Source organism: Cetorhinus maximus, chromosome 30 (assembly GCF_964194155.1).
Source record: "Cetorhinus maximus chromosome 30, sCetMax3.hap1.1, whole genome shotgun sequence".
NCBI classification, from domain to species: domain Eukaryota; kingdom Metazoa; phylum Chordata; class Chondrichthyes; order Lamniformes; family Cetorhinidae; genus Cetorhinus; species Cetorhinus maximus.
Genome location: NC_135908.1, coordinates 8,467,771 through 8,495,738, shown reverse-complemented (window position 1 = coordinate 8,495,738; position 27,968 = coordinate 8,467,771). Strand labels below are relative to the sequence as shown.

At 43.2% G+C, this 27,968-nt stretch overlaps 1 protein-coding gene across 1 annotated transcript in view; it reads left to right on the top strand.

Moving 5' to 3' along the window:
* The first annotated feature begins 2,125 nt into the window (after nt 1-2,125).
* Nucleotides 2,126-27,968, top strand: part of crtc3 (CREB regulated transcription coactivator 3) — a 69,380-nt gene continuing 43,537 nt past the window's right edge. The window contains exons 1-2 of the mRNA XM_078532349.1: nt 2,126-2,533; nt 22,272-22,382. Of these exons, the coding sequence (XP_078388475.1) occupies nt 2,261-2,533; nt 22,272-22,382 (384 nt within the window). The 5' untranslated portion in view covers nt 2,126-2,260. The remainder of the gene's footprint in view (nt 2,534-22,271; nt 22,383-27,968) is intronic.

Sequence of the window (27,968 nt, the reverse complement as noted above, 5' to 3'; positions counted from 1 at the left end):
AAGGAAGCCTGGGCTCCTTTCCTGCCCCCCCGCCAACCTTAAGGTTGGACGGGCAGCTCCGTTAAGTGTTTTAATTAGTTTTTAAATGGCCTTAATAGACCTTTGACAGCCGACTCCAATGCCCGCCCGCCGAACTGAAAACTGGAATGATGCGCGGTGATGTTGGGACGTACACCCGATGTCACCGGGCATCATTTTATGCATCGGCAAGTGGGGCCTGCCCCTGCACGCCAACCCAAAGATTCTGGCCATAGCTTTCAAAAGACCAAGGCAAAGTAACACAATGCCCTGAACGGTCAAATTCAAAGTGAGTTTTCTTCACTTCAGTTCGTGTGAACAGCAACTTGAGGTTTAGAAGTTGGAGGCTTTTCACACTTGTTAGATCTTAGAGTTCCTTCTCTTACACACAACCTCATTTCCTTCATACAGGTTTCTCCCTTTTTAATGTAAATCCCATTGTCTCAGTATGTCTTTTCAACTCTAGTTTTCTAACAATACAAATCTTTCATAGTACCAATTTTATCAGTAAGCTTTGGGGAAGATAAACACACTGTTTGGCTTCTTCTGGCTAAGTGTAACATTTCACCACCTCTTTTGAAATTCAAATTACTCTTGTTTATCCTAAAATGCAAATTTTTCCTTTGCATCTCATATTCCAAAGCTTCACTCATGTCTACCTATTTAACATTTGAAACCTAGCTTCTCGTCTTGATACATCAAAGCCTTCAGGCTAGCTGTCTTTAATTCAATTAAGTCACACACAGACACACACTACCCCTACCTTACAATAAATTCCAATATCATTATGAAAGTCGTTATATTTTCCTGACAGTCCTCGTGTCCACGAACCAGACCCCAGCTATGAGTAAATAGCTCCACTAACCTAGTGTGCAAAAAAAGATCTTTATCTAAGCTCAGAGCTTGTGAATTGACATAAAGATAGAATCTGATTGAAATAGAATTTTTAAAGCGAGGACACCCACCACATTCGACATTTTAGCGCAAATTTGACTTGAAGCAAGCAGCCATCAAACAATCCGTTGAGCTAATAATGACTTCGAACATCTCTTGTTCTGTTTATTCTTTAAGCCGTCTCTTGTCTCCTCTAGTGGTGGAGTTTAGAAGAAACATTTCCCCATCTCTCATTTTGTTTTTTCCTCTGTGTGTGTGTGTGTGTGTGTGTGTGGAGGGAGGTTTTGAGCGATGACAGAAAACCCGGGCTGATGTTTTTTTGGAGTTCCAAGAGGGATATTCATGAGACAATTTTTCTTTTTCAAGTCATCAAGGAGTTTTAAATGCTTGGATGTCATTCTCCCAACTCCTGAGGGAAGATAACAGCAACACGAAGAGGAATTACCGCATATTTTTAACTGGACGAGTGCAAAAGATTTGAACTTTTTTTGTTGGAAGGGAGAATCTGTGGGCTTTCATTTTGCTGCAGGATGTTGATGGTGTGACTGCCTGGAAGGGAAGAGGAGGAGGGGGGGTGGGGGGAGGCAGTTTGAGTGGAAGATTTTTCTTTGCTGAGGTGAATTAAGTTTTGACTTTGAGCTGAGGTGAATTTTATTTCACGATTTTTTTGCAGGGGGCGAATTAATTTTTTTGATTTCCAGCCGAGGTAATTTAGGTTTTGTTTTGAGCTGAGGTGAATTTCGTTTCACATCTTTTTTTTTCGCTGAGGTGAATTTTAGTTTTGACTTCGAGCTGAGGAAAAGTTTATTTTTGATTTTGAGCCGAGGTGAATTTTGCTGAGGTGAATTTTTAGTTTTGATTTTTGAGCTGAGGTGAATTTTGTTTCCTTTTTTTTTGGCTGAGGTGAATTTATTTTATATATTTTTTTTGGCTGAGGTGAATTTTAGTTTTGATTTTTGAGCTGAGGTGAATTTTATTTGATGTTTTTTTTTGGTTGAGGTGAATTTTAGGTTTGATTTTTGAGCTGAGGTGAATTTTAGGTTTGATTTTTGAGCTGAGGTGAATTTTAGGTTTGATTTTTGAGCTGAGGTGAGTTTTATTTTATATATTTTTTGGCTGAGGTGAATTTTAGGTTTGATTTTTGAGCTGAGGTGAGTTTTATTTTATATATTTTTTGGCTGAGGTGAATTTTAGGTTTGATTTTTGAGCTGAGGTGAATTTTATTTGATAAATTTTTTTTGCTGAGGTGAATTTTATTTGATATTTGTTGTCAGGGGGAGTGAGGGAGTTTTTAAGCTGCTGTGGTCGGTGAGGTTGGTTTGGTTTGACTGGGCTTTGCTGGCTGGAGATGGCCGGCAGCAGCTCCGGCTCCGGCCCCGGGCCCGGCTGCAGCCCCGGACCCGGCGCTGAAGGAGGCGCCTCGGGCGGCGGCGGTGGTGGTGGTGGTTCGGGCCCCGGCTCCTCTTCTTCTTCTTCTTCTTCCTCCTCCTCCGGCGGCGGCGGCGGCTCGGCCGCCTCCAACCCCCGCAAGTTCAGCGAGAAGATCGCCCTCCACAACCAGAAACAGGCGGAGGAGACGGCCGCCTTCGAGGAGGTGATGAAGGACCTGAGCGTATCCCGGGTAAGTGGCCGAACACACTCGCCCCATCCCCGCCCCTCCCTCACCCTCACCCGGGGGCCGCAATCACGCGAGCGCCAGGCTTCGGGGCCTAGGGAAGCTGAACCCAAAAATATTTCATCGTTAAAAAAATATATAAATATGTATAATATAAATAAATATCAAATCGTCAATGTTCAGAACATTTGTATTTATATTTCTATTATATTATGTATATTTATATATAATATAATACATATTAAAAGTACAACCAAATGTAAAGTATAAACAATTAAGTACATTTTAATATTAAATTATATACATTTAATTGTTCAAATATATTCAGAACAATCTTAAATACTTTTCATATAATTATGTATATTATACACATTTATATTATTATATATTTATTATATTATATATGTTTATATTATATATTTATAAAATATAAATATACACGATGTATGTAATATATATGTATATTTACATATATGTGTATATTATACACATTTATATTATATATGTTTATATTATATAATGTATAAATATATAAAATATAAATATACGTGATATATGTAATATCTATTATATATGTTACATATATCATGTATTTATATTATATACATTTATATTATATTATATAAATATATATAATATAAATGTGTATAATATACATATATATTATATATATGAAAAGTGTTTAAGATTGTTCTAAATATATTTGAACAATTAAATGTACACAATTTAATATTAAAATGTACTTTACATTTGGTTGTACTTTTAATATGTGTATTTGTTAGTATGTATAACTTAATATTAAAATTATACCTATTTAATTGTTTAAATATATTTAAAGCAATCTTAGATACGTTTAGTTGTACTTTTAATATAAGTAGAAGTATTTGATTTTTAAATATAATTAAAGGCAATTGAGTACATTTTAATATTAAACTATGTACTTTAAGAAATGCTTTTAAAATATATTTAGTGTAAAAGTCTTAAGTGCATTAAACAATTTTGTTTCATATTTATGTAATTTTTATTAGGTGTAATTTAAAATGTAATGTTGACGTTCTATGAAAATATATTTTTATTGTGGGATGATTTTATTTTGTGCTTATTTGCATTGATTACACTTCAAAAAGTACTAGTTGTAAAATGCTTTGAGATGTCTCTGGTCTTGAAAAGCACTATATAGATGCAAGTCCTTTTTATTATTTTTACGTATTCAGAATTGTTTTAAAAAGCGAAAAGTCTTCTGTCAAAGCAGCAAGTCAGCTGCATGAGGATAGTAAGCCAAGGCTGGTCTGTGATGCACATCCATCAATCTCTATCCTTCCCTCATCAACTGAGCATCTGCAGCTCTTGGGGTAGACAAGTGTGAAGATTCAGAGCTCACTGAGTGAAGAAATTTCTCCTCATCTCAGTCCAAAATGACCCCTTATACTAATACTGTGCCCTTGTGTTCTAGCCTGCATCTAGGGAAATAACCTCTCAGCATCTACCTTGTTAAACCCTCCGAAGAATTTATGTTTCAATAAAATCACCTCTTGTTCTAAACTCCAGAGAGTATAGGTCCATTCACTCAATCTCTCTGATAGGATAAACTGCTCATCCCGGGATCAGTCTAGTGACAGTTGTGGCACTGTTAGTAGCATTCTCACCTCTTGACTTGAGCACATAAAACAAAGCTAATACTACAGGTCAGTACTGAGGGAGCGCTTTACTGTCAGGTACTGAATTTTGATTGGGACGTTAAACCGAGGCCATATTTGCCTGCTTGGGTGAACGTGGACTATCAACATCCTGGGGATTACCATTGACCAGAAACTGAACTAGACTAGCTTTATAGATACTGTGGCTAGAAGAGCAGGTCAGAGTCAAAATCCTGTGGCAAATAACTCACCTCCTGACTCCCCAAAGTCTGTCCACCATCAGCAAAGCACAAGTCCCCCCACTACCAGCGCACAGTAGCAGCAGTGTGTACCATCTACAAGATTCATTGCTGGAACTCAGCAAAGCTTCTTAGATAGCACCTTCCAAACTCACAACCACTGCCACCTAGAAGGACGAGGGCAGCAGATAGATGGGAACACCACCACCTGGAAGTTTTCCTCCAAGCCACTCACAGTCCTGCCTTGGAAATATGTCGCCGTTCCTTCACTGTCGCTGGGTCAAAATCCTGAACTCCCTTCCTAACAGCACTGTGGGTGTACCTACCCCACATGGACTGCAGTGGCTCAAGAAGGCAGCTCACCATCACCTTCTCAAGGGCAGTTAGGGATGGGCAATAAATGCTGGCCCAGCCAGCGATACCCACATCCCACGAATAAATTTAAAAAAGTAAAAAATCTCTTGGCATATTTTGAAGAGGAGTTATCCCCAATGTCCTGGCTGATATTTTATCCCTCAATCAACATCACAAAAACAGATTATCTGGTCATTATCACATTGCTGCTTGTGGGAGCTTGCTGTGCATGAATTGGCTAATGCGTTTCCTACAACAGTGACTACACTTTTTAGAAAGTACTTCATTAGCTGTAAATCGCTGAGACATCCGATGGTCATGGAAAGCGCTTATATAAATGCAAGCCTTTCTTTTGTTTAGTGAGCCTTGGTTGCAACACCACCCCGAGCTTCTCCAAGACAAGTATATCCTTCCTTAGGTGTGAAGACCAAAGCCTTAGTGCTGCCCGGCTGCGCTGTGTAGTTTGCCTGTTGATTGGCAAGTAAATCTTTCTCCTGCACCATTCTGGGGGACTTATCTTGTATCCCTGACATTATACCTCGGTGTCGCTTTGTCATCATTCCATCTTTTCATTTTCCAATACTCAGCCACCTGCTGGAAAATCAAAAGTTTAATTTCATGGGATTTTAATTTTTGTGCCTTCATTGAATACTAGCTGATCGGCCTGTGTTTAAGAGCATTAAATTCAAAGCTAAACTCTGGAAGCAATGTTTCCGTTATTTATTATAGATGGGAGTGATTCATAAAATGCAAATTAGATAGATTTCTTACAGAAAAATAACACTTTGGGTTCTAATATATGAGTCACTTGTGGCCTGGCCTGTGGTGATTGTAGCGTACACAGGAGGAACAGGTGATTTTGGACCTCTGGTTCCCAAAACCCTCCACGTTGGGGGATTTCCCATCCTATTTCTAGGTCTGTTGTAAAATCATTGATAGAGATTGATCACTGTGATTAGTCAATAACTCCATTATCATAGCTTGTAGAAGCAAAATACTGCAGATGCCAGAAATCTGAAATCAAAACAGAAAGTGGTGGAAATACTCAGCAGATCTAGCAGCCTCTGTGGGGGGGGGAGAAACAGAGTTAACATTTCAAGTCTGAAGAAGTCATATTGGACTCGAAACATTAATTCTGTTTCTCTCTCCACAGATGCTGGCAAAGTAGCTGAATATTTGCAGCACTGTCTGTTTTGATTCCATTATCATTGTATCATGTGACTACTGGGATAGTAGAAAGTGAACTAAATGTTTTTGTTCTGTCAATTCCCATTCCTGTGTTTTATGGGCTTGTTTGTGGTAAATCATGTTGATGTTGATACTGTTTGAAAGACAACAATACACTTATAAATACATTATCCTATATGGGTGCAACTTTGCCCCTTGTAAAGCCATAATGTCCAATAATTAAGTAAACAAAGCCTCAAAGTTTAATCATTGTTTGGTGATGGAGTTAAGCAGATTGAGGATAACTTTGCAAGTTATAGCCTCCAGGTTGGATACACCCAGCACTAACTGACAGGCTGGCTGCAGGTAGCTGACATCTTCAGATACATGTAATTTGTATATTCATGTTCCCTTAAGAATATAAGTTTAATTGCTGTTAAGTAACCAATGGGTTGCTTTTAAACAAATGCCAATTAAGTATTTTGAGTTTCTTTGTACTTTACTTTGGAGTGTAAGACAGGAAATGTGATGGGCAGACAATGGGTGCCAGATCTGACATTTTTTTTCTGGTGAATAGATTAACAGAAATAGACAGTAACTAATCTTATTACTCAGTTTACTGATATATTTTATAACAAGAAAAGAGTTGACGTTTCGAGTCCAATGAAACTCGAAACGTCAACTCTTTTCTTCTCCACCGATGCTGCCAGACCTGCTGAGTTTTTCCAGGTAATTCTGTTTTTGTTTTGGACTTCCAGCATCCGCAGTAGTTTTTTTGTTTTTATTTTATAACAAGCGTTTGTGACAAGCCCAAAGCTTCAATGGTGGGCCTGCAGCAGTCTTTAAATCCCCTGTGAAGGTGACCACACCTTGTTTTCCCCGTGACTGAGCCTTCAACTTCATTTGTACCTTCCAGTTGAAAGCCTGAACCTGAGAAACTTGTTCTCCGAGCTCTGCCAATTCCATTTATTGTACAATCTGCCAAGAAATCTACTTATTTGTTATCTAATCCTTTTAGTTGAATCTGGATAACAATTGAAGATAATTACCAGCTTTGAGTCACTGGCCTGGTGAACTAATTTGTCCACAGTGTGCCTCACAATTGAAGTGATTCTGACTGATATGCCTCGATTCACTTGACTCTGCTTTGACCTCAGTGAAACATGGACTTTCTTTTCTCTAACTAATGACATGAATGGCTGCAACATTTACATTGGTGACATGGGGCTGTGTTACATGCACATGTACGGCAAGTGTACACTCTCTCACACTCTCTCACACTCTCTCACACTCTCTCACTACAGTTTAATGAAAGGGTGTAGTAGTTGATCTGCCAGTGCACCAAATGGTGAAGGAAACATTGCAACTGTGAGTCGCTTTGCGGTGTAAGGATAGGGTCCTCAAGTAAACATTAAAAAAGTATCTGCTTTTTGATATATCCCCACCCCTACTTTCTCCTGGAGAGATTGGATGATGCTGGGGATGGAATTCCACAATCTGTGGGGCCTTTAAGGACTTTGCCCTTGTGCAATTCTGGAGCATTTGGAAAAACTCAGCAGGCCTGACAGCATCTGTGGAGAGGAACACAGTTAATGTTTCGAGTCCGTATGACCCTTCATCAGGGTCATACGGACTCGAAACGTTAACTGTATTCCTCTCCGCGGGTGCTGTCAGACCTGCTGAGTTTTTCCAGCTATTTTTGTTTTTGTTTCAGATTTCCAGCATCCGCAGTATTTTGCTTTTATCTGGAGCATTTGTGTTGGCTGTCAGTTTGACCGCAGAGGGAATTCCAGCTGAGTGTGGTCTTGTCACCTGCTGGCTGTTAAACTACGATGTCTATAGCACTTTCACTATCAGGAGCAGCAGCCTACTGAATGTGGCCTCTGATATAAAAACAAAAAGCTAAAAGCTACTGCGGATGCTGGAAATCCAAAACAAAAACAGAATTACCTGGAAAAACTCAGTTCTGCCGAAGGGTCATGAGGACTCGAAACGTTAACTGATTTCTTCTCCACCGATGCTGCTAGACCTGCTGAGTTTTTCCAGGTAATTCTGTTTTTGTTGTGGCCTCTGATATCCCTGGCGCACATGGTTAAAAGCCACATGGGGCAGTGCGTTTGCTAACTGGGCTATTGGGGAAGGCTGTACAGATAAGTTACTTGTGGTGAAATATATACTGTTTCAGGGGGGGTGGGACAGGTGAAGCTGGATAGAAGGCCAGCGATGGGTGGAGGCAAAGGAGAGATTGTGAAAGATGTCATAAACAAAAGGTCAAAGGGTCGTTAATAGTGGTGATACCGGCTAAAGGAGGTGCTCATGGTGACATTAAGAGTGGAAAGCAGAATGTGATAATGGCAGGACCAGGGTAAGCACTCTGGAAAGTGACAGATGGCACTAGTGGGGGTGGGGTGGGGGGAAGGGATGGTAGTGGGGGAAAAAAGATCGAAAAGGCTAAAAGCTGGGGATAAAACGATGAATAAAAATGGAAATAATTTTTTTAAAAAATCATAATGAAAGTGAAGAAAAATAAATTTAAAAATGAATATAGAAAAAAAGCGGGATCAGAAAGGGGTGGGATGGAGGAGAGAGAACTCTACCTTTATTTATTTTTTCCCACTTACTTTCATTATTATTTAAAAAATTTATTTCCATTTTTATTCATCGTTTTATCCCCAGCTTTTAGCCTTTTCGATCTTTTTTCCCACCACCGTCCCCTCCCCCCACCTCACCCCACCCCCACTAGGGCTATCTGTCACTTTCCAGAGTGTTTACCCTGGTCCTGCCATTATCACATTCTGCTTTCCACTCAATGTCACCATGAGCACCTCCTTTAGCCAGTATCACCACTATTAACAACCCTTTGACCTTCTGTCTATGACATCTTTCGCAATCTCTCCTTTGCCTCCACCTATCACTGGCCTTCTATCCAGCTTCACCTGTTCCACTCCCCCATTAAACAGTACATATTTCACCACATTTCTACTTCCTTTTAGCTCTGAAGAAGTGTCATACGGACTCGAAACGTTAACTCTGTCTTTCTCTCCACAGATGCTGTCAGACCTGCTGAGTTTTTCCAGCATTTTTGGCTTTTGTTTCAGATTCCCAGCATCCACAGTATTTTGCCTTTATCAGATAAGTTACTTCCTCTTTTCATCATTCCTTTTGGTCTGCTTTCCAAAGATGATTTTTTGGATTACATGTTATTTTTCAAAACGCTCTTAAACTTTGAACATGAGTCAGTAGGAAAGTTTTTTGTTCTGCACAGCTTTGATGGTTGTGTTCTACGTTGATGTCAAACCTCCTTTGCCAATTCCTGTTCACTTGGCCTTGAACACCCTTCAGTTGTTGCTCTCACTGCTTCCAGATGCACAGCTGTGAACTTAGGCATTTGCTGTTTGCTTTTCACTAGAAAGCTGTGTATTTATACAGTGCTTGCCCATGTCTGTCAAAATGTGTCATATACAAGTATTTGTTTTAAAGTGCAGCAACAATGGTGAATGTGACAGGGGAGCAAGTTGTCACTGACAGCGCTAAGATGGGCAACCAATGAACTTGTCGGCATCTGTATTCTCACTCCTGACTATTCAACACGTCCTGGGTGGCCTCCCACTGTAAACTTGAGCTCATCTAAAATTTTGCTCCCTGTTTCCTAGCCTGCACAAGTTCCATTCAGCCTTCACCCATCACCCTGCATTCAGTAACCTACATTACCTCTCGGTTCCCATATGCCTTGATTTTAAAATTCTCATCCTTGTCTTCAAAATCTTCCATGGGCCCTGCCTCTCCCTTTCTCTGTAACCTCAAGTCCTTCAACCCTCCTCTAATTTTGGCCACTTGTGCATCCCAGTTGTTTTTATTTGGTTCCTTCAGCAATTTGGATCCTAAGCTCCCTCAATCTCTCCACCTCTTCACCTCTCTCCTCCTCAAAATTCACCCTTTGACCAAACTACTGGCCACCTGTTCTGAAATGTCCATCCTGAGTTCAGAGGCACCTTGGGATGTTTGGCCCCTGTTGAAAGCATGATATAAATACAAGCTGTTGTTCAGTCCCCGAGGAGGATTGGAAGGAGAGTTTCATTTTCTTGGTTACAAAAGTTATTCTGTTCTCAGCATTTTGAGCAATACATCAAATTAACTTACCAGATATTCAATGTATACATCAGCATTCCTGTCTAATACAGTGAGTGGGACTGGCTCATCAGAAGTCCAGGCTAGTGTCAGAATTCTATGTGGTTCAGGTGGGTGATTTCGGAGTTCTCCAGTTACACACCCTGTTGAGAGTTCTGAAGTTCAGCATTTTTGTCAGAACAGGACTTTTGTGGTTTTACCCAATTATTCCCAACGAACCACAGAAACCTGAACAAATTTCTACTAGTGCTGTTTAGCAAGTTTCATAATGAAGAGATTAAACTCCACTAACCCTGACATGTAGCTAGCTTTGTATTGTCATGTTTAGCCTGTCTCATTACATAAAAACCTATAGCTGCAGGAAGCATTGCCTAATTCTGTATTGTAACTCACGAGACCCTGGTAACCTTAAGATTTCCTGACCTATATTTGTTTTACTAACATGACAGAATGTGGTAACTACATAAGGGGTAATTTTAGTTTGGTCTCATTTGAAGTTGTTTATTCACTACCTGATGCGAAAGACTTGCATTTATATGTCGCCTTATCACTTCTCTCAGCAATGTGAAGTGCCTTGAAGTGTAATGACTTAAGTAGGAAAATTCAGTGGCCATTTTGCACATAGCAAAATCCCGCAAACAGCACCAAGATGACTAGTTAGTTGGTGACGATGGGGGTGCACAGCATGTTTGTCAAGCCACTGGGAGAATAGTGCTGTGGGCATGTCTGCCTCATGGTGGAACTGCTGGCCAACGTCTGAGGCAGTGCCAGCCTGGATTATGCACCCAGAGGTCACAGTGGTACCACATGAGCCACACTGACACTCCGTGATCGCGGAGTCATCCTGAAATTCCCTCTATACCAACCTTTGAAACCTCCACCTGTGCCTGTGGATTTTGGTATTCCAGGAATCAAGAGCCACTCACACCTTTTGTCTCAAGCCAATATAGACTCTCGTTAGCACAGGAAATATCAGGGAGCTACCAATACTACAGAAGAATGAGGTTTTTCACTTTATTGTCATTCAGCCGTATATAGATTGACACTTACTGTAATTTCAGGCAATGGGGAGTTACAACATAGGCTGCAGATGAGCATAACGCTACAATCTTTATGTTGTGACACCTGAAAATAATTCTACAAGAGTGGCAGTTTGCGACTTGTAGTACCTATACCATATAGAATCATAGAATGGTACAACACAGAGAGAGGTCGTTTGGTCCAATTCAGTTAGTCCCGCTCTTTTCTTTGCCCCCCCATCCCCCTGACCCCTCAGTTCTTTCCCTATACCCCTGTCCTTTTGAAAGCTGCTATTGAATCTGTTTCCACCCTATCAGGCAGACGTTCATCATGTAAAACAAGGTTTTCCTTATGCCACCTCTGGTTCTTTTTCCACTCACCTTAAATCTGTGTCTCCTGGTTACAGACCCCCTCAGCCACTGGAAACAGTTTGTCTTTATTTATTTGCTTCATGATTTTAAACAACTCTATCAAACCTCTACTTATCCTTCTGTGCTCTAAAAGGAAAAACCCCAACTTCTACAGCCTCTCCATGTAATTGTAATCCCTCATCCCTGGAACCATTCTAGTAAATGTCTTCTGTATCCTTTTCGAAGCCATTGTGTCCATCCTAATGTGTGGTGCCCGGAACTGGACATGGCCCTGCTGCTGGAACCAGACCAATGTTTTATATAGATTTAGCAGAACTTCCTCGCTTCTTTACTCTGTCTCTAATTATAAAGCCCAGGATCCCATCTGCTTTATTACGCTAGGGACCTACTGTAGATCACAGAAAGGAAACATCTCATTGAACACAGTAAAACATCCAAGGACATTTTGCAGGGATGAAATGATTGGATGTTGAAGAGTTGAGATTTACATTGGTATAAGGGACCACGGGTGAAATTGGATGTAGATTTTGGGAAGTAGTTTAAGATGGTGTCAATGTGGGGCTGATGATTCCATCATTGAGTTAGGTATTCAGGGAGAGGATGGAATAGGAGAGAGGTATAGCATGGGGTTAGAGCACAGAGTACAGCTCCCTCTACACTGTTCCCATCAAACACTCCCAGGACAGGTACAGCACGGGGTTACAGTACAGAGTAAAGTTCCCTCTACACTCTTCCCATCAAGCACTCCCAGGACAGGTACAGCACGGGGTTAGAGTACAGAGTAAAGTTCCCTCTACACAGTTCCCATCAAGCACTCCCAGGACAGGTACAGCACAGGGTTAGAGTACAGAGTAAAGTTCCCTCTACACTGTCCCCATCAAACACTCCCAGGACGGGTACAGCACGGGGTTAGAGTACAGAGTACAGCTCCCTCTACACTGTTCCCATCAAACACTCCCAGGACAGGTACAGCATGGGGTTAGATACAGAGTAAAGCTCCCTCTACACTGTTCCCCTCAAACACTCCCAGGACAGGTACAGCATGGGGTTAGATACAGAGTAAAGCTCCCTCTACACTGTCTCGAGGAAATGTCTGTGCCGCAACCTCTGTTGCTCTCTTCTTCCACAATGTGACATTGTTCCACAATCTACATGAGCCACTTTCCAACCTCTGGGTCAGTTTGCCTGTTGATCAGGAGGTGTTACATGTGGCAGCCCAGATTAATTTCACTTGGGCCTCTTACAGCCATTGCACAAAGGGGCCTTTCATTCCATCTATCTAGGCTGGATTTGCATGCTGATCCCAGTAGTGTCTGCAGAAAATGATCTTGCATGTGTATAACATATAGAGTAACAGAAAGTCATTATTTCTGATGGAACCCTTTGCACCTTGCTTAGTTAATGGAAGACTTGGGCTTTGTATAGTGAAAGGGAAATGTGACTTTAAATTGGACCTGATTCAGTAAATAATTAATCTGGTGAGCCTGATTATTTAAATAACTGGTTGCACTGTGAACCTTACTTTGAACACTAGCACTCGGAGTGGCATTTACCAGTATTTGTATACCATTGTATTTCAGTGCTTGTTAAAAAATAGATAGTTAACTGGGCTTCGGGAAGATTACAAATTAATATTCTCACCTCTTCAGCTAAAGGTTTAGTGAGTTCTAGACCCACACGTAGTGGTGACCGCTGGTACCTCAATTAAATTTTATTAACTATAGCGGTGTGTGCAGACTGTTCAACTGTTGAGAGCATTGCAGTCTGATCCTAACATTAAAGAACACACCCACACAAGGCAGTGTTCACTAGACAGGGCTCAGGATCCTGAATGAGTTTTCCCTCTCCCTAACCTGATACTATCAACTAATGCCACAGGCAGGATTGACACAGACCAGAGATTTGTACTTTTTGGTCTGTGTGGCTTAGTTTGCACACTGTCTTAGAGGAAGTAGGTGTTTTTTGTTTTTAACCATATTTCATCAGTGTCACATTCTGCTATTTGAACAAGAGGAGGTGGATTCATAGCCGACCGCGCAGTAACTGCAAGTTAATGTTTCTTTGCTTCCAAAGCCCTTCCAAAATCAGTTGAAACTTGGGTTTAGTGGTGGGGTTGAAAATACCAAGGCTCCTTCGACAACACTTTCCAAACCCACGACCACTACCATCTAGAAGGACAAGGGCAGCAGATACATGGGAACACCACCACCTGGAAGTTCCCCTCCAAGCCACTCATCATCCTGATTTGGAAATATATCGCCGTTCCTTCACTGTCGCTGTTCCTGGAACTCCCTCCCTAACAGCACTGTGGGTGTACCTACACCACACGGACTGAAGCAGTTCCAGAAGGCAGCTCACCACCACCTTCTCAAGGGCAAGTAGGGATGGGCAGTAAATGCTGGGCCCAGCCAGCGAAGCCCACATCCTGAGAATGAATTTTTTAAAATCTGCCTTTTATTAAAGAAGGATGGATAGAAGGAAAAATGACAAAAGGCTGGAAATCTGAAATGAAAACAGAAAATGCTGGAAATGTGTAGCATGGAGTCTTCATCAGAACTGGCCAGTTCCACACCTCGAATATAAACCTGTCCCTTCTCTGACAAGTTTCTTGTATATTTCATCAATTTCTGTTTTAATTGAACGAATAATTACTGCAATTTATTGCATTCTTGTATTTTGTACAGTGCCTTTGACCAAGCTTTTGGTCATCTGACCTAATATCGCCTTATGTGGCTCAGTATTATATTTTGTTTTATAATGCTCTTGTGAAGTGCCTTTGGATTTTGATTACATTAAAAGCGCTATATAAATATAAGTTGTTGTTATATCTCTGTACTCAGTGGGACATTGCTCTGTCTTGCCTGACCATATCTTACTGGTGCTGCTAGGAAACAATCAAAACCCTTTAGTGCTTATCGCAGCTTCGGATCGTTCTGAAGTGCTTTATGGCAATTAAGCACTTGCTAAAGTGGGGTCACTGTCGTAATGTTGGAAGTGCAGCAACCAATTTGCACACAGCAAGATCCCACAAACAGCAGTGAGTTTATGACTAAGTAATCTGTTTTAGTGATGTTGTTTGAAGGATAAATATTGACCAGAACACATGGCCCTGGGATATTTTAAGTCTACCTGACAGGGCACACGGGCTTCAGTTTTAACACCTCATCTGGAAGATGGCACCTCTGACAGTGTGGCATTCCCTCAGTGCTGCACTGGAGTGTCAGCATTGATTTTTCTTATTTTTTTTGCTCAAGTCCCTGGAGTGCGACTTGAACCCCATGACCTTTTGGTTCTGAGGCGAGAGTGCTACCCACTGCCTAGTCAAATCTCTGCATTCTTAAGAACAAAAGGTTAAGCCATGCAATTCTCAATTATGTAAAAGACCCAAACATGCAGTTGAGGCTTTGCAAGGTTCTAAGTCAGTGACAGCCCTATTGTTTAGGAAGCTGGCAAAGGAAGGGCTTGGAATGTACTTTAGACAGCAGCAGTGGCAATGCCTATGGTGGGGTGGCGACTTGGATTAAGGGACATGTTTCCAAGGAAGGCACCTCTGACAGTGCAGCTGTCCCTCAAGGTTGGCTTTACTCCTGGACTGAGACTTTCCCCTCAATATTCTGACCGACGAGACAGGAACACGACCACCTCAGTGGAACCACTCGATATCTCGAGTCTTTCTTTCTTCAAGTTGTGATCCATTTGAAGTGCTTTACTGTTTGTGGCATGTTTGGCAAAACATGTCTGAATGGCACGGATCAACTGAGAAAGGGCAAGTTTTACGCAAGCGTGATGAGCTTGAGGATGAAATGTTTTTTTGGAAAGTTACCAGTGTACGGAAGGTCACGTCCCATATGAAAACAAAAACACCATTGACATTTTTTGTTTGTTAAATCTTTTCGTGGAATTGGGTTTGGCTTCTGAATTTTACCCGCACCTGCAGAGAACTGTCAATCTCTCACACGCTCACATCCATCACGCATACGCACGCTCACACCCTCTCGCACGTGCGCACCCTCTGGAACATCTTGAAACTGGCAAGATTGCTTCATGGGTGATTCTGTCATGTCTGTTTTAGATTTTACACTCTGTCACCCTCCCCCCCCCACCAGCTCCAGTTAAACACCCTGCTGGAAGTATTCTTAAACAACGCAGACCAGGAAAGCCAGCGGTTTCACATATCCTTTCATGGATCTGGATTTCATTGGCAAAGCTGGCATTTATTACCCAATTCTGATTTCCCCTTCAGAAGACGGTGCAATTTCAATACACACGATGGCTTACTGGGCCCACTTTCAGAGTCAGCCACACTGGTGTGGGACTGGAGCCGCATGTAGGCCCAGACCAGGTAAGGCCTTAAGGACGTTAGTGAACCAGTTGGGTTTTCCCAGCAGCCTGACAGCTTCATGGTCACTTTTACTGAGGACACGATTCCCAGATTGTTTAAACCGAACTCTGCCCATGGTGGGATTTTAAACTCCAGTGTCCTGGATTATTGTTCCAAACATCAAACATCTGGATTAGAAGCCCCGTGGCGTGGACATGTGGTTTTTAACATAACCTGGGCTAGGGTAAGGGAGACAAAATTTCAAAGTTTACAAATGACAAAAAAAAACTGGGAAATGTGGCAAACAGTGAGGAGGACAAGAGCAGGCTTCAGGAGGCCAATTGACTGACTGGTGAAAGTGAGCAGATGTGCTAGGTTAAACTTCATCCAGGAGAATGGAAAGTAGTGCATTTTGGAAGGGAAAGTGAGGAGAGTCAATATGAATGAAATGGTATCATTCGAGGGGAGTGCAGGAACAGATGCACCCAGGAGTTCACAAGCACAAACCTTTGAAGGTGATAAAACAAGTATATAGTACAAGGATATATTTTTTTTTTAAAAAAGCTTACAGGGTCCTTGACTTTACAAAATGAGTCACTGGGTAAAAAAGCAAGCAAGTTATGCTTTGAAAATGACTGCCAAGTTCTCAGCTGGAATATTGTGTCCAATTCTCGGCAGCAGTAACAACGACTTGTATTTATTATAGAGCCTTTAATGTAATAAAACATCAGGAGCATTTATAATGGATGTCAGTGCCTGGAAGAGAATGCTGTGGAGGTTTACCAAAAAGGTACCAGAGATGAGAAACTTAATTTATTTGGAGAGACTGGTGAAGCTGTTGTTGCTTCCCTTGGAGCAGGGAATGTTAGGAGGAGATTTGACAACAAAATTGAGGGGTTTGATCTTTTCTCCCTATTTACTTTAATTCCACTGTCAGGAGGGTCAGTAACGAGAGGGCACAGGTTTAAGATAATTGGCAAAAGACTCAGTGGTGAGCTAAGGAAAATTTGTGTTGTTGTGATCTGAAATGTGCTTCTAGAAAGGGTGTGGAAATAGACTCAGCCGTAACTTTCAAAAGCAAATTGAATAAATACTTGAAGGGAGAAAAATTACAGGGCAGTGGGGGAAAAAGGAGAGTGGGACAAATTGGATAGTCTTTCAAAGAGCCAGCACAGGCACGATGGGCTGAATGATGTTCTGTACTGTATGACTCTGAGCCACTGCGGTCTCTAACCTCAGAAAGAGAGGAACACAGAGAAGCTCAAACTAGCTTCAGAGCTCTGAGGAATACAAGAATCCTGCCAGATTCCGCTCCTCATTGCAGTTCAGTGACTTCCTTCACCTTCCCTGCTGACGAGTAAAATGTGTGGATTTGGGCAAAGACAGGGTCAGGCTTGGCGATGATGCCTTCTGCAGTCGAGCAGCTTGCCCAACGCCAGCTGTCTGGCCTCAGAATGCCCACTTGAATGAGGTGACAGAAGGACATTGGGTGCTTGTGGAACCATAGTTCAACTTGAGTCCATGTGTCCAGGAGCCGAGGGATCAGATTGTCTGGGGTGCAGAGAAACCCAGTGGTTTGACCAGGTTTGTATCATTGCACAGCGGCTTTGTGAGGTTCAATGCATTTTTAGCATTGCTGTTGCAAAATAAACCAAAGCAGGAATTTAATTTGTTAATTTTTTTTTTAATTTGCCTGGTTTTCTGTAAACATTTACTGAGTCCATGCAGATAACCATTGCAAAACATTCCTGCTCCCTCTATTTGACTCATGCAATTGATGTAGTACAGACAGTCTTGAGCAATAATAAATCTGCTTTCATGGTTATTTGGGCAGCCTGCCATTTGCTATTTCCCCAGCATTACTGCACTTTCCCTTGAGACCTACATTTAGGATAAGCACCTTTCAACCAATCTGCCAAACAAAGCATGCCAAAATACTTCACACAAATCAAAACGAAGGCAAATACAGAAGCATTTTTTTTTTGCAGAGCAAGATCCCACAGACAGCAATTAAATGAATCAGGCCAGTTAATGTTTTTATGGTTGAGGGATGAGTGCTGGGCAGGACAAGAGGCCTCTCCCATGGGATTTTATTAGTGGTTGGAGTGAAATTTGTGAGTTGTTGGACTCTCAGCTCTGCCTCTTGCAGGGGAGGAAGAGGGACAATTTGGAATAATGAATTCAGAATAATTCACAAGAAATATATTGGACTATGTTAAACAGTAATGACAATATAGTGTCAGCTGCGGCTCAGTTGGTAGCACTCTTGCCTCTGAGTCACAAGGTTCCAGGTTCAAGTCCCACTCTAAGACTTGAGTACAAAAATCTAGGCTGATACTCCAGTGCAGAACTGAGGGAGTGCTGTACTGTCGGAGGTGCTGCCTTTTAGATGAGGCATTAAACCGAGGTCCTATCTGCCTGCATGGGTGAATGTAAAATATCCCATGGCACTATTTTGAAGAAGAACAGTGGATTTCTTCCCGGTGACCTGGTGAATATTTATCCCTCAATCAACATCACAAGGAAAACAATTGTCTGGCTGTTATCACCTAGCTGTTTGTGGGACCTTGCTGTGTTTAAATTAGATGCTGTGTTTCCTACATTGCAACAGTGACTACACTTCATTGACTGCAAAGCCCTTTTGAGACATCCGGTGACTCTGAAAAGCGCTATATAGATACAAGTCTGTCTTTCTATTTCACATTTCTTCAAGCACAGTGGCGTCAAAATGACAGTACGTGACCCCCAAGTCCTGAAGTGCAGGGAACCTTTGACCTTTTTTTTAATTAATTCATGGGATGTGGGCTTCGCTGGCTGGGCCAGCATCTATTGCCCATCCCTAACTGCCCTTGAGGAGGTGGTGGTGAACTGCTTTCTTGAACCGCTGCAGTCCATGTGGTGTAGGTGCATCCACAGTGCTATTAGGAAGGGAGTTCCAGGATTTTGATCCAGCGAATGTGAAGGTACAGCGATATATTTCTAGGCCAGGATGGTGAGTGACTTGGAGGAGAACTTCCAGATGGTGGTGTTCCCATGTATCTGCTGCCCTTGACCTTCTAGATGGTAGTGATCGTAGATTTGGAAGGTGCTGTCGAAGGAGCCTTGGTGAATTCCTGCAGTGCATCTTGTAGATGGTATACACTGCTGCCACTTTGCGTTGGTGGTGGAGGGAGTGAATGTTTGTGGATGTGCCAATCAAGCGGCCTGCTCTGACCTGGACAGTGTCAAGTTCTTGAATGTTGTGGGAGCTGCACTCATCCAGGCAAATGGGGAGTATTCCATTACACTCCTGACTTGTGCTATGTAATGGTGGACAGGCTTTGGGGAGTCAGGAGGTGAGTTACTCATCGCATGATTCCTAGACTCTGACCTGCTGTTGAAGCCACAGTGTTTATATGGCTAGTCCAGTTCAGTTTCTGGTTAATGGTAATCCCCCCAGGATGTTGATAGTGGGGGATTCTGTGATGGTAATGCCATTGAATGTCAAGGGCGATGGTTGGATTCTCTCTTGTTGGAGATGGACATTGCCTGACACTTGTTTGACACGAATGTTACTTGCTACTTGTCAGCCTAAGCCTGGATATTGTCCAGGTCTTGCTGCATTTGGACATGGACTGCTTCAGTATCTGAGGAGTCGCGAATGGTGCTGAACATTGTGCAATCATCAGCAAACATCTCCATATCTGACCTTATGATGGAAGGAAGGTCATTGTTGAAGCAGCTGAAGATGGTTGGGCCGAGGACACTACCCTGAGGAACCCTTGCAGTGATGTCCTGGAACTGAGATGACTGACCTCCAACAACCACAACCATCTTCCTTTGTGCTAGGCATGACTCCAACCAGTGGAGAGCTTTCTGCCAGATTCCGATTGACTCCAGTTTTGCTAGGGCTCCTTGATACCACACTCAGTCAAATGCGGCCTTGATGTCAAGGGCAGTCACTCTCACCTCACCTCGGGAGTCCAGCTCTTTTCTCCATGTTTGAACCAAGGCTGTAATGAGGTCAGGAGCTGAGTGGCCCTGGGGTAACCCAAACTGGGCATCAGTGAGCAGGTTATTGCTAAGCAAGTGCTGCTTGATAGCACTGTTTATGACCCCTTACTTTACTGGTGATGGAGAGTAGACTGGTGGGGCGGTAACTGGCCAGGTTGGATTTGTCCTGCTTTTTGTGTACAGGACATACTTGAGCAATTTTCCACATAGCTAGGTAGATGCCAGTGTTGTAGCTGTACTGGAGCAGCTTGGCTAGGTGTGTGGCAAGCTCTGGAGCACAAGTCTTCAGCACTATAGCCAGAATATTGTCAGGGTCCATAGTCTTTGCAGTATCCAGTGCCATCAGCCGTTTCTTGATATCACGTGGAGTGAATTGAATTGACTGAAGACTGGCATCTGTGATGCTGGGGACCTCCAGAGGAGGCCTAGATGTATCATCCACTCAGCACTTCTGGCTGAAGATTGTCGGAAATGCTTCAGCCTTATCTTTTGCACTGATGTGCTGGGCTCCTCCATCATTGAGGATGCAGATATTTCTGGAGCCTTCTGCTCCAGGTGAGTTGTTTAATTGTCCACCACCATTCAAGACTGGATGTGGCAGGACTGCAGAGCTTAGATTTGATCCGTTGGTTGTGGGAATGCTTAGCTGTGCCTATCACTTGCTGCTTATGCTGTTTGGCATGCAAGCAGTCCTGTGTTATAGCTTCACCAGGTTGACACCTCATTTTTAGGTATGCCCGGTGCTGCTCCTGGCATGCCCTCCTGCACTCTTCATTGAACCAAGGTTGATTCCCTGGACTGATGGTAACGGTAGAGTGGGGGATATGCCGGACCATGAGGTTACAGGTTGTATTCAAGTACAAGTGCGCCTCAAGGATACCTGGTCTTGAGTCGCTAGATCTGTTCAAATTCTATCCTGTTTAGCACGGTGGTAGTGCCACACAAATGATGGAGGGTATCCTCAATGTGAATGCAGGACTTCGTCTCCACAACGACTCTGCGGTGGTCACTCCTACCGATACTGTCATGGACAGATGCATCTGTGGCAGGCAGGTTGGTGAGGATGAGGTCAAGTATGTTTTTCCCCCTTGTTGGTTCCCTCACCACCTGCCGCAGAGCCAACCTTGCAGCTATGTCCTTTAGGACTCGGCCAGATCGGTCAGTAGTGGTGCTACCCAGCCGCTCTTGTTATGGACATTGAAGTCCCCCACCCAGAGTATATTCAGTACACCCAGAGTACTTGTCACCCTTAGTGCTTCCTCCCAAGTGGTTTTTAAAATGGTGTTCAACACTGATTCATCAGCTGAGGGAGGGCGGTACCTGGTAATCAGCAGGAAGTTTCCTTGCCCATGTTTGGCCTGATGCCATGGGACTTCATGGGGTCCGGAGTCGATGCTGAGGACTCTCAGGGCAACTCCCTTCTGACTGTATACCACTGTGCCGCCAGCTCTGCTGGGTCTGTCCTGCCGGTGGGACAGGATATACCGAGGGATGGTGATGGTGGTGTCTGGGACATTATCTGTAAGGTATGATTCCGTGAGGATGACTGAGTCAGGCTGTTGCTTGACTAGCCTGTGAGACAGCTCTCCCAGTTTTCCCATTTAGTACGGTGGTAGTGCCACACAAATGATGGAGGGTGCCCTCAATCTGAAGGTGGGACTTCGTCTCCACAACGACTGTGCGGTGGTCACTCCTGCCTACACTGTCATGGACAGGTGCATCTGCGGCAGGCAGGTTGGTGAGGATATGAGGTCAAGGCGGACTTTGCAGGTTCGACAGGGCTGAGATTGCCATCATCATTGCTGGTGCCCAGGTCGATGCCGGGTGCTCCGTCAGGTTTCGTGTCTTCTTTGTGACTTTGTAGCGGTTTGATACAACTGAGTGGCTTGGTAGGCCATTTCAGAGGGCATTTAATTCAACCACATTGCTGTGGGTCTGGAGTCACATGTAGGCCAGACCAAGTAAAGATGGCAGATTTCCTTCCATTAATGAACCGGATGGGTTTTTTTACAATAATTGGCAATGGTTTCATGGTCACTATTAGACTTCTTAATTCCAGATTTTTATTGAATTCAAATTCCACCATCTGCCGTGGCGGGATTCGAACCTGGTCCCCAGAGCATTACCCTGGGTCTCTGGATTACTAGTCCAGCGACAATACCACTCTACCACCACCTCCTGTTTGTGCTTAAATTGTATTGCTTGGTTTGACCTGTTTTAGACTTATCGAAAAGCTCGAACGTTCTATCTACACAGTATAGATGCATTTAAAAGGAAGCTAGTTACACATGATGAAGGAGGAAATTGAGGATTATGCTGACAGATGAGAAAGGATGGGAGGAGGCTAGAGTAGAGCATAAACACTGACACAGAGTAGTTGGGCCAAATGGACTGTTTCTGTGCCATATATTCTGCAGAATTTTATTTACCAATAACTCTGCTGACTTAACTGTCATTGATATTTCAACAATGCAGGTCACTTTAAATTGACTCTGTTTTCTGATTTGTTTCTAGGTACAGTTCCACAAACTACACCACTTGCGTTTAGCACAGACTCGGGCGCAGTATTATGGAGGATCATTACCCAATGTCAATCAGATTGGAAACAACGCAAATGACTTGGAGGTAACTTTGTTGAGAACCAAGTACTGATAAGCAGAATTGCAAATCCTCAGCCTAATTTACAAATGGCTCCTTGCCTTGCCCTCTGTCATCAGCTCTAATTGCCTCTGGTTTTCTCTTTCCCTTCCACCTCTCACTCAGCCATGAGAGGTAAAGACCTGTCATCCTCTCTTGGTCTCCCTCTCTCGTTCCCTTATTAACTCACACACTTTTTTAGCTTTTGTTTCTATTCTAGGAGGACATTTTCCACATTAGAAATGTATAAATATAAGATATTATTTTGCATGATCTTTGAGGTTCTGTAAGTTTGCTGGGACAGTGATTTCTTTCTGAAAATCTTTCTAAAACTGTTTATTGTGTTCGTAACTAATTATGCATCTGACTGTGTTTCATTCCTTTCTCTCCAATGTTCTCTATTGTTCCACTGAACTGAGGCAGAACCCTTGGGAGCACAGAACTGCTAATTTGGCAATTGAGTTGGGAACAGTGTAGAGGGAGCTTTACTCTGTATCTAACAATGTGCTGTACCTGCCCTGGGAGTGTTTGATGGGGACAGTGTAGAGGGAGCTTTACTCTGTATCTAACCATGTGCTGTACCTGTCCTGGGAGTGTTTGATGGGGACAGTGTAGAGGGAGCTTTACTCTGTATCTAACCCCGCGCTGTACCTGTCCTGGGAGTGCTTGATGGGGACAGTGTAGAGGGAGCTTTACTCTGTATCTAACCATGTGCTGTACCTGTCCTGGGAGTGCTTGATGGGGTGCTCCATTCCCTAGCGCGAACAGTGCTCGCCTTGATGTAGACAACATAAACACAGCAGAATTGCTGAGTAAATATTTTAATGATCCTGTTTGTATTAATATCTGAGTCATTTTGAGATTGTAACCTAATCTTGTGGATCAGTTGACAGTTATGAACTAATTGAACTTGCCTCAAGTGAGTTGACATCACCTTCCTGATTAGATTACTGTGTGATAATCATTCCCAGGTATTAGTCAATCTATTTGCAGTGCATATCTGCGCTCACTGAACATTTCAAGGAAATCTGGTTCATCAAATCAGGAACATCTGTACTTTGTTTGAAAACAGAATTACCTGGAAAAACTCAGCAAGTTTGGCAGCATCGGCAGAGAAGAAATCAGTTAACGTTTCGAGCCTTCATGGCCCTTCGGCAGAACTGCAGCATAGTTTCAACAAGGGAGAAATATAAATTGGTTTAAGGTGGGTGGGGGGTGGGGGGTGGGGGGGTGGGGGTGCGGGGGGGGCGAAGAGACACATTGAGGGTGTGGTGTGAGCAGATAATCAAAAGATGTCACAGACAAAAGGGTCAAAGAGGTGTTGAAGGTGGTCTTTGACCCTTTTGTCTGTGACATCTTTTGATTATCTGCTCACACCACACCCTCAATGTGTCTCTTCGCCCCCCCCCCCACCCACCTTAAACCAATTTATATTTCTCCCTTGTTGAAACTATGCTGCAGTTCTGCCGAAGGGCCATGAAGGCTCGAAACGTTAACTGATTTCTTCTCCGCCGATGCTGCCAGACTTGCTGAGTTTTTCCAGGTAATTCTGTTTTTGTTTTGTTTTGGATTTCCAGCATCCGCAGTAGCTTTTAGCTTTTTGTTTGTACTTTGTTTGACATGTATCTGAAACACAGTGCATTCGTTAGAATTTTATGTCTCTTCTGCGTTTGAAACTTTCAGTAAACTGTAATGGCTTGCTGTTATACAGACCCTTTATTGCTCGAGAGAGGTTTACCGCTAACAGTCCAGCCTCTGAATCAGGAGGTGGAGGATTTGAACCCCACCCCTCAGACCTGGTGAGTGGAGACTGGAGTTTTGGCTCTGACTTCCAGGTTGACATCTGATGGGAACCTTGCTTCCAGTGGATGTGTGTGACGATAAAACCCCTCCTCCATTTAGGAATAACGTCTCCCCCTCACCCCCCTGCAAAACAATGGTCCGGTATAAAGACGGTTACAGCTAATGGATGCGTGCCGAGCTTTTGATCAGCTCACGAATCCTTCTGCTGCATCTTTCTGTTTTCCATGGGAAGAATGCAGAGATATGAAAGCAACCATCTCTGTTTGCTGTTAAATGCCTTAAGGAGCATCACAAATGTTGGGGGTTACACAGGGATTGGGTACTGAAGACCATGTTCTGTAATGCAGGAAGAGATGTCATGGGGCAGAGGGGAAGAATTTCTGAATACAGTGGCTCTTGGTCCAGCGATGGAAGGGCATACAGAGAGCCGAAGTTGGAAAGCTCTATGGTATAAACACGACGTGGGACTGGAATAGATTTGAGAATTGGTGAGGCAAAGCTTCAAAGGATTTGTAAATCAAGGAAAAACAAATGAAGCTACTGGGAAGGGATGGATAGCATTCTAGCAGCTTCTAGCTACGGTGGAGGGTGGGGTAGCATTACTGTAACGTTATGGGGGATGGGTAACAATTCTGTAAAATTACTGGGGAGGGTTGGCCCATGGGCAGCGTTCCTGTAACACCATGCAGGAGGGGTACTGTTGATTCCCGAGCTCTGGGCGATGATTATAATCTGATACTCTTTTTTTGAATCTGGCACATGAAATTTTCACCAACAAGTTCTTTAAAGGTCATCACTTTGAAGATCTGGTTGTTTGGCAACATCAGTAAGTTCACCCTCTGCAGGGATAACCCCCAAGTGTTTCTGCTTGCTAGGCTGAGTCAGTTTAAGTCTCTTCCCCCTAGTTAGGGAACAAGCAGAGGGAGGGAGGGAAACTGCATAGTGCAGAGTCAAAGGGGCTGGGAAGTGAGGCTGGAGGAGGCTGCAGGGTGAGGCGGGACAGTGATCTGTAAATAAACACAGATTTACATCTGAGTAGGCGGGGATCAGGAGTGATGACCGATTGGGGCTCGGTGTGGGAAATGATGCAGGCAACAGAATTTTGGACAAGTTTTACTTTGAGTGGGACGGGACTAGCGAGGGAGGGAGATGAGAGCATTAGGGACACCCGCTTAGGAGGCAGGAAAGTGTGAAAGGGATATCAGAGGTGAAATCAGGCAAGGTCAACAGTGGGTAAGAGTTACAGAGCTGGATGTGAGTGATCTGGGTGTGAAGTGGGTGGTGTCAGCTTGGGGGTGGGGTACTGTTTTTAATTAGTGGTGTTTTTCCACTTAAGACTTGATGTCAGACCAATCTGTGATTTTTCCGATGACTTAATACTGTGCCAAATAATTCATGTACTTTGAGTCACAAATGTATTCTGTGAAGTGACGCCAGTAACAAATATTTCTGGAGGTGAGCAGATCCACAGTGTCCCCCTGAGTAGAGGCACCGTGTACTTCAGCCAAACAACCAGGAAAAGCCCAGCTTTGATTCCCAGTCTGCACTGAACGAACTGATCACAGCTGGTGGACTGCAGTTGAACTTGGGAGGGTAAAAATAAGTCTTGGATGCCAATTCCTGAGTGGTATCCAGTGGAAAGTATGCATGTTAGATGAAGGTGTTATTAGATTCGATTGCGATGCTTCCTACAGTGGAATAACCCACTGATCTTCACTGCCGAGGCTCGCGTCAGAAGCACGGCTACCTGCTTGAGGTACCAGAGGGCACTGCTGTCCTGCTGTATCGTAGCAACTTCCGTGGGAGAAAGAGGATTAGAAAGTCATAAAGGGGAGAGGAATGTACCGCATAGCTACTTCCAGCAGCATCGAGTGAGCTCTGCTGTATCGGTTTCAATTTTCCTACATTGAATTCCAGTGTTCAAATCAGTATTAATAACCTTAAATTGGACTGACTGGGTAGTTAGAGCAACTGCAGTCAGCAGGATAAGCTGCATGATTTCTTCAGAAACAAGATTGAAGTTTTCAGGATTATAATGGAAACTGGCAAATTGTAAGATTAGGAAAGTTGGTTAAAAGGGGAGCCTGTGGGGAGATTATTAACTTTAAATTGTGGAGTAAGTTCCCAAGAAAGGACATTAAATGGGGTCAAAGGCAATTGGCTGTGTTTCTGGAAAAAGGAAGGATTAAGGGATGCAATAAAGAGGTGGGGCTGAGGGATGTGGTAGACACTGGGGTTGGGGGATGTGGTGAGAAGCTGGGTGGGTGGAGTGATTTCTAGCTGTTCTGTTAAAACAGACAAGCCTTGTTGGCGTCGTGGTTTGAAATCTAATACTGTGCCACTTAACTTCCATCTCCCTGTTTTATAGTAAAGATAATTAACGGGAGTTGTAAACTTTGGCGATTTGCTGATGTTCAGAGTCTGATGGATGACTGGACCACGTGTTTGTGTTGTGACTACGCTACCAATTGAACCATGGTGATTCGAATTGTGAGAGATATGGAGAAGTTGAGCTGAAATAATTTTTTCCAAATAAACAGACTGTGTAAGCAGGAGTCACAGATACCAGCTGTACAGAGAAGAAAGCAGACAGTTTAAATTCACAAAGTGGCACTGTCTCCTTGAGATGGGGGAGGGGGTGTTGGAGAGGTCAAGCCAGTGAATTCAGGAGGGACCTAGATGGTGTATTGGCTAAAGGAGTAGTGTATGGCTATGAGAGGGAGTGTACAGTGGGTGGTTGAGGCGGGATGATTGCTTATGGCTGGACCTTCCCATCCTGAGAAGCTGATTACCTGACACAGGATGCGTGATTCCAGTAAAATTGTTGTATTATTGAGTGATTTAAGAACCAGTAACTCTGGTTTTGTCTGTAGAGTCAATGTCAGTTAGCACCATGCGCATTTCAAAGTTCTGTGGGGTAGGTCTTGAGCCAGACAGCAGTCGGGGACGCTGTAATTGGCCTCAGTCCCATTTGGCGAGAAGATTGGTGGAGGTTGGGGATTATCCTGCTTATCCATTCCTAATCCCTTTACCAGTGACTCCTGCTAGAAAGTGCATGTCCTGGGCACTGGGACTATACTTTCTAGCAGTGCCTTCCATTGTCAAATAAGTACCACAGTCCATGAAGAAACATCATGTGGGTCTGTGCCCCAACAAGAATTTAATCCTTGAGGAGAGAAGAGACTGCTAAAAGAAAGTGAAATTTGCCCAATTCCTACTGAACGCTGGCTGTGAATTGTGTGCCAAGATTGTGCACACCGAGTATGTCGGTGAAATGTAATCACTAAACGTAATGCAGTCGGCAATTATGTGGCAGAAACTGTTGTCCTTGAGAAGGTCACTGGGATCAAGCTGTGTCATCGCTATCTGTGTTTACTGTCCTCTCCTGCCTGCTTTCATTTGTCCTGTTCAAGGTCTTTCTGTTTGTGTTATGGTGCTGCCCTTCCCCCTTGACTTTCTCTTTCTGCGTACGGAGTTAATTATCAAAATGTCTTTTGAGCAGAACTCCACTGGGTTTACAAAACACCAGTGCCTATCCTTAAAGGCACAGATGCTTCTGAGTTTGTTGTTGCAAAACCATTTTACTGTAGCTTGAGGCTGTTGATTTTCTGAATTCACCCTTCTTGGTTGTTTCAGCTATGGCTCAGTTGGCAGTCGTGTATCTTCTGAGTTCCCGGGTAGTTGGGTTCAAGCTGCATTACAGGAACTTCAGCACATGAACTGAGATCCCAATGCAGTACTGAGGGAGGTTCTGTATTGTCAGAGGTGCTG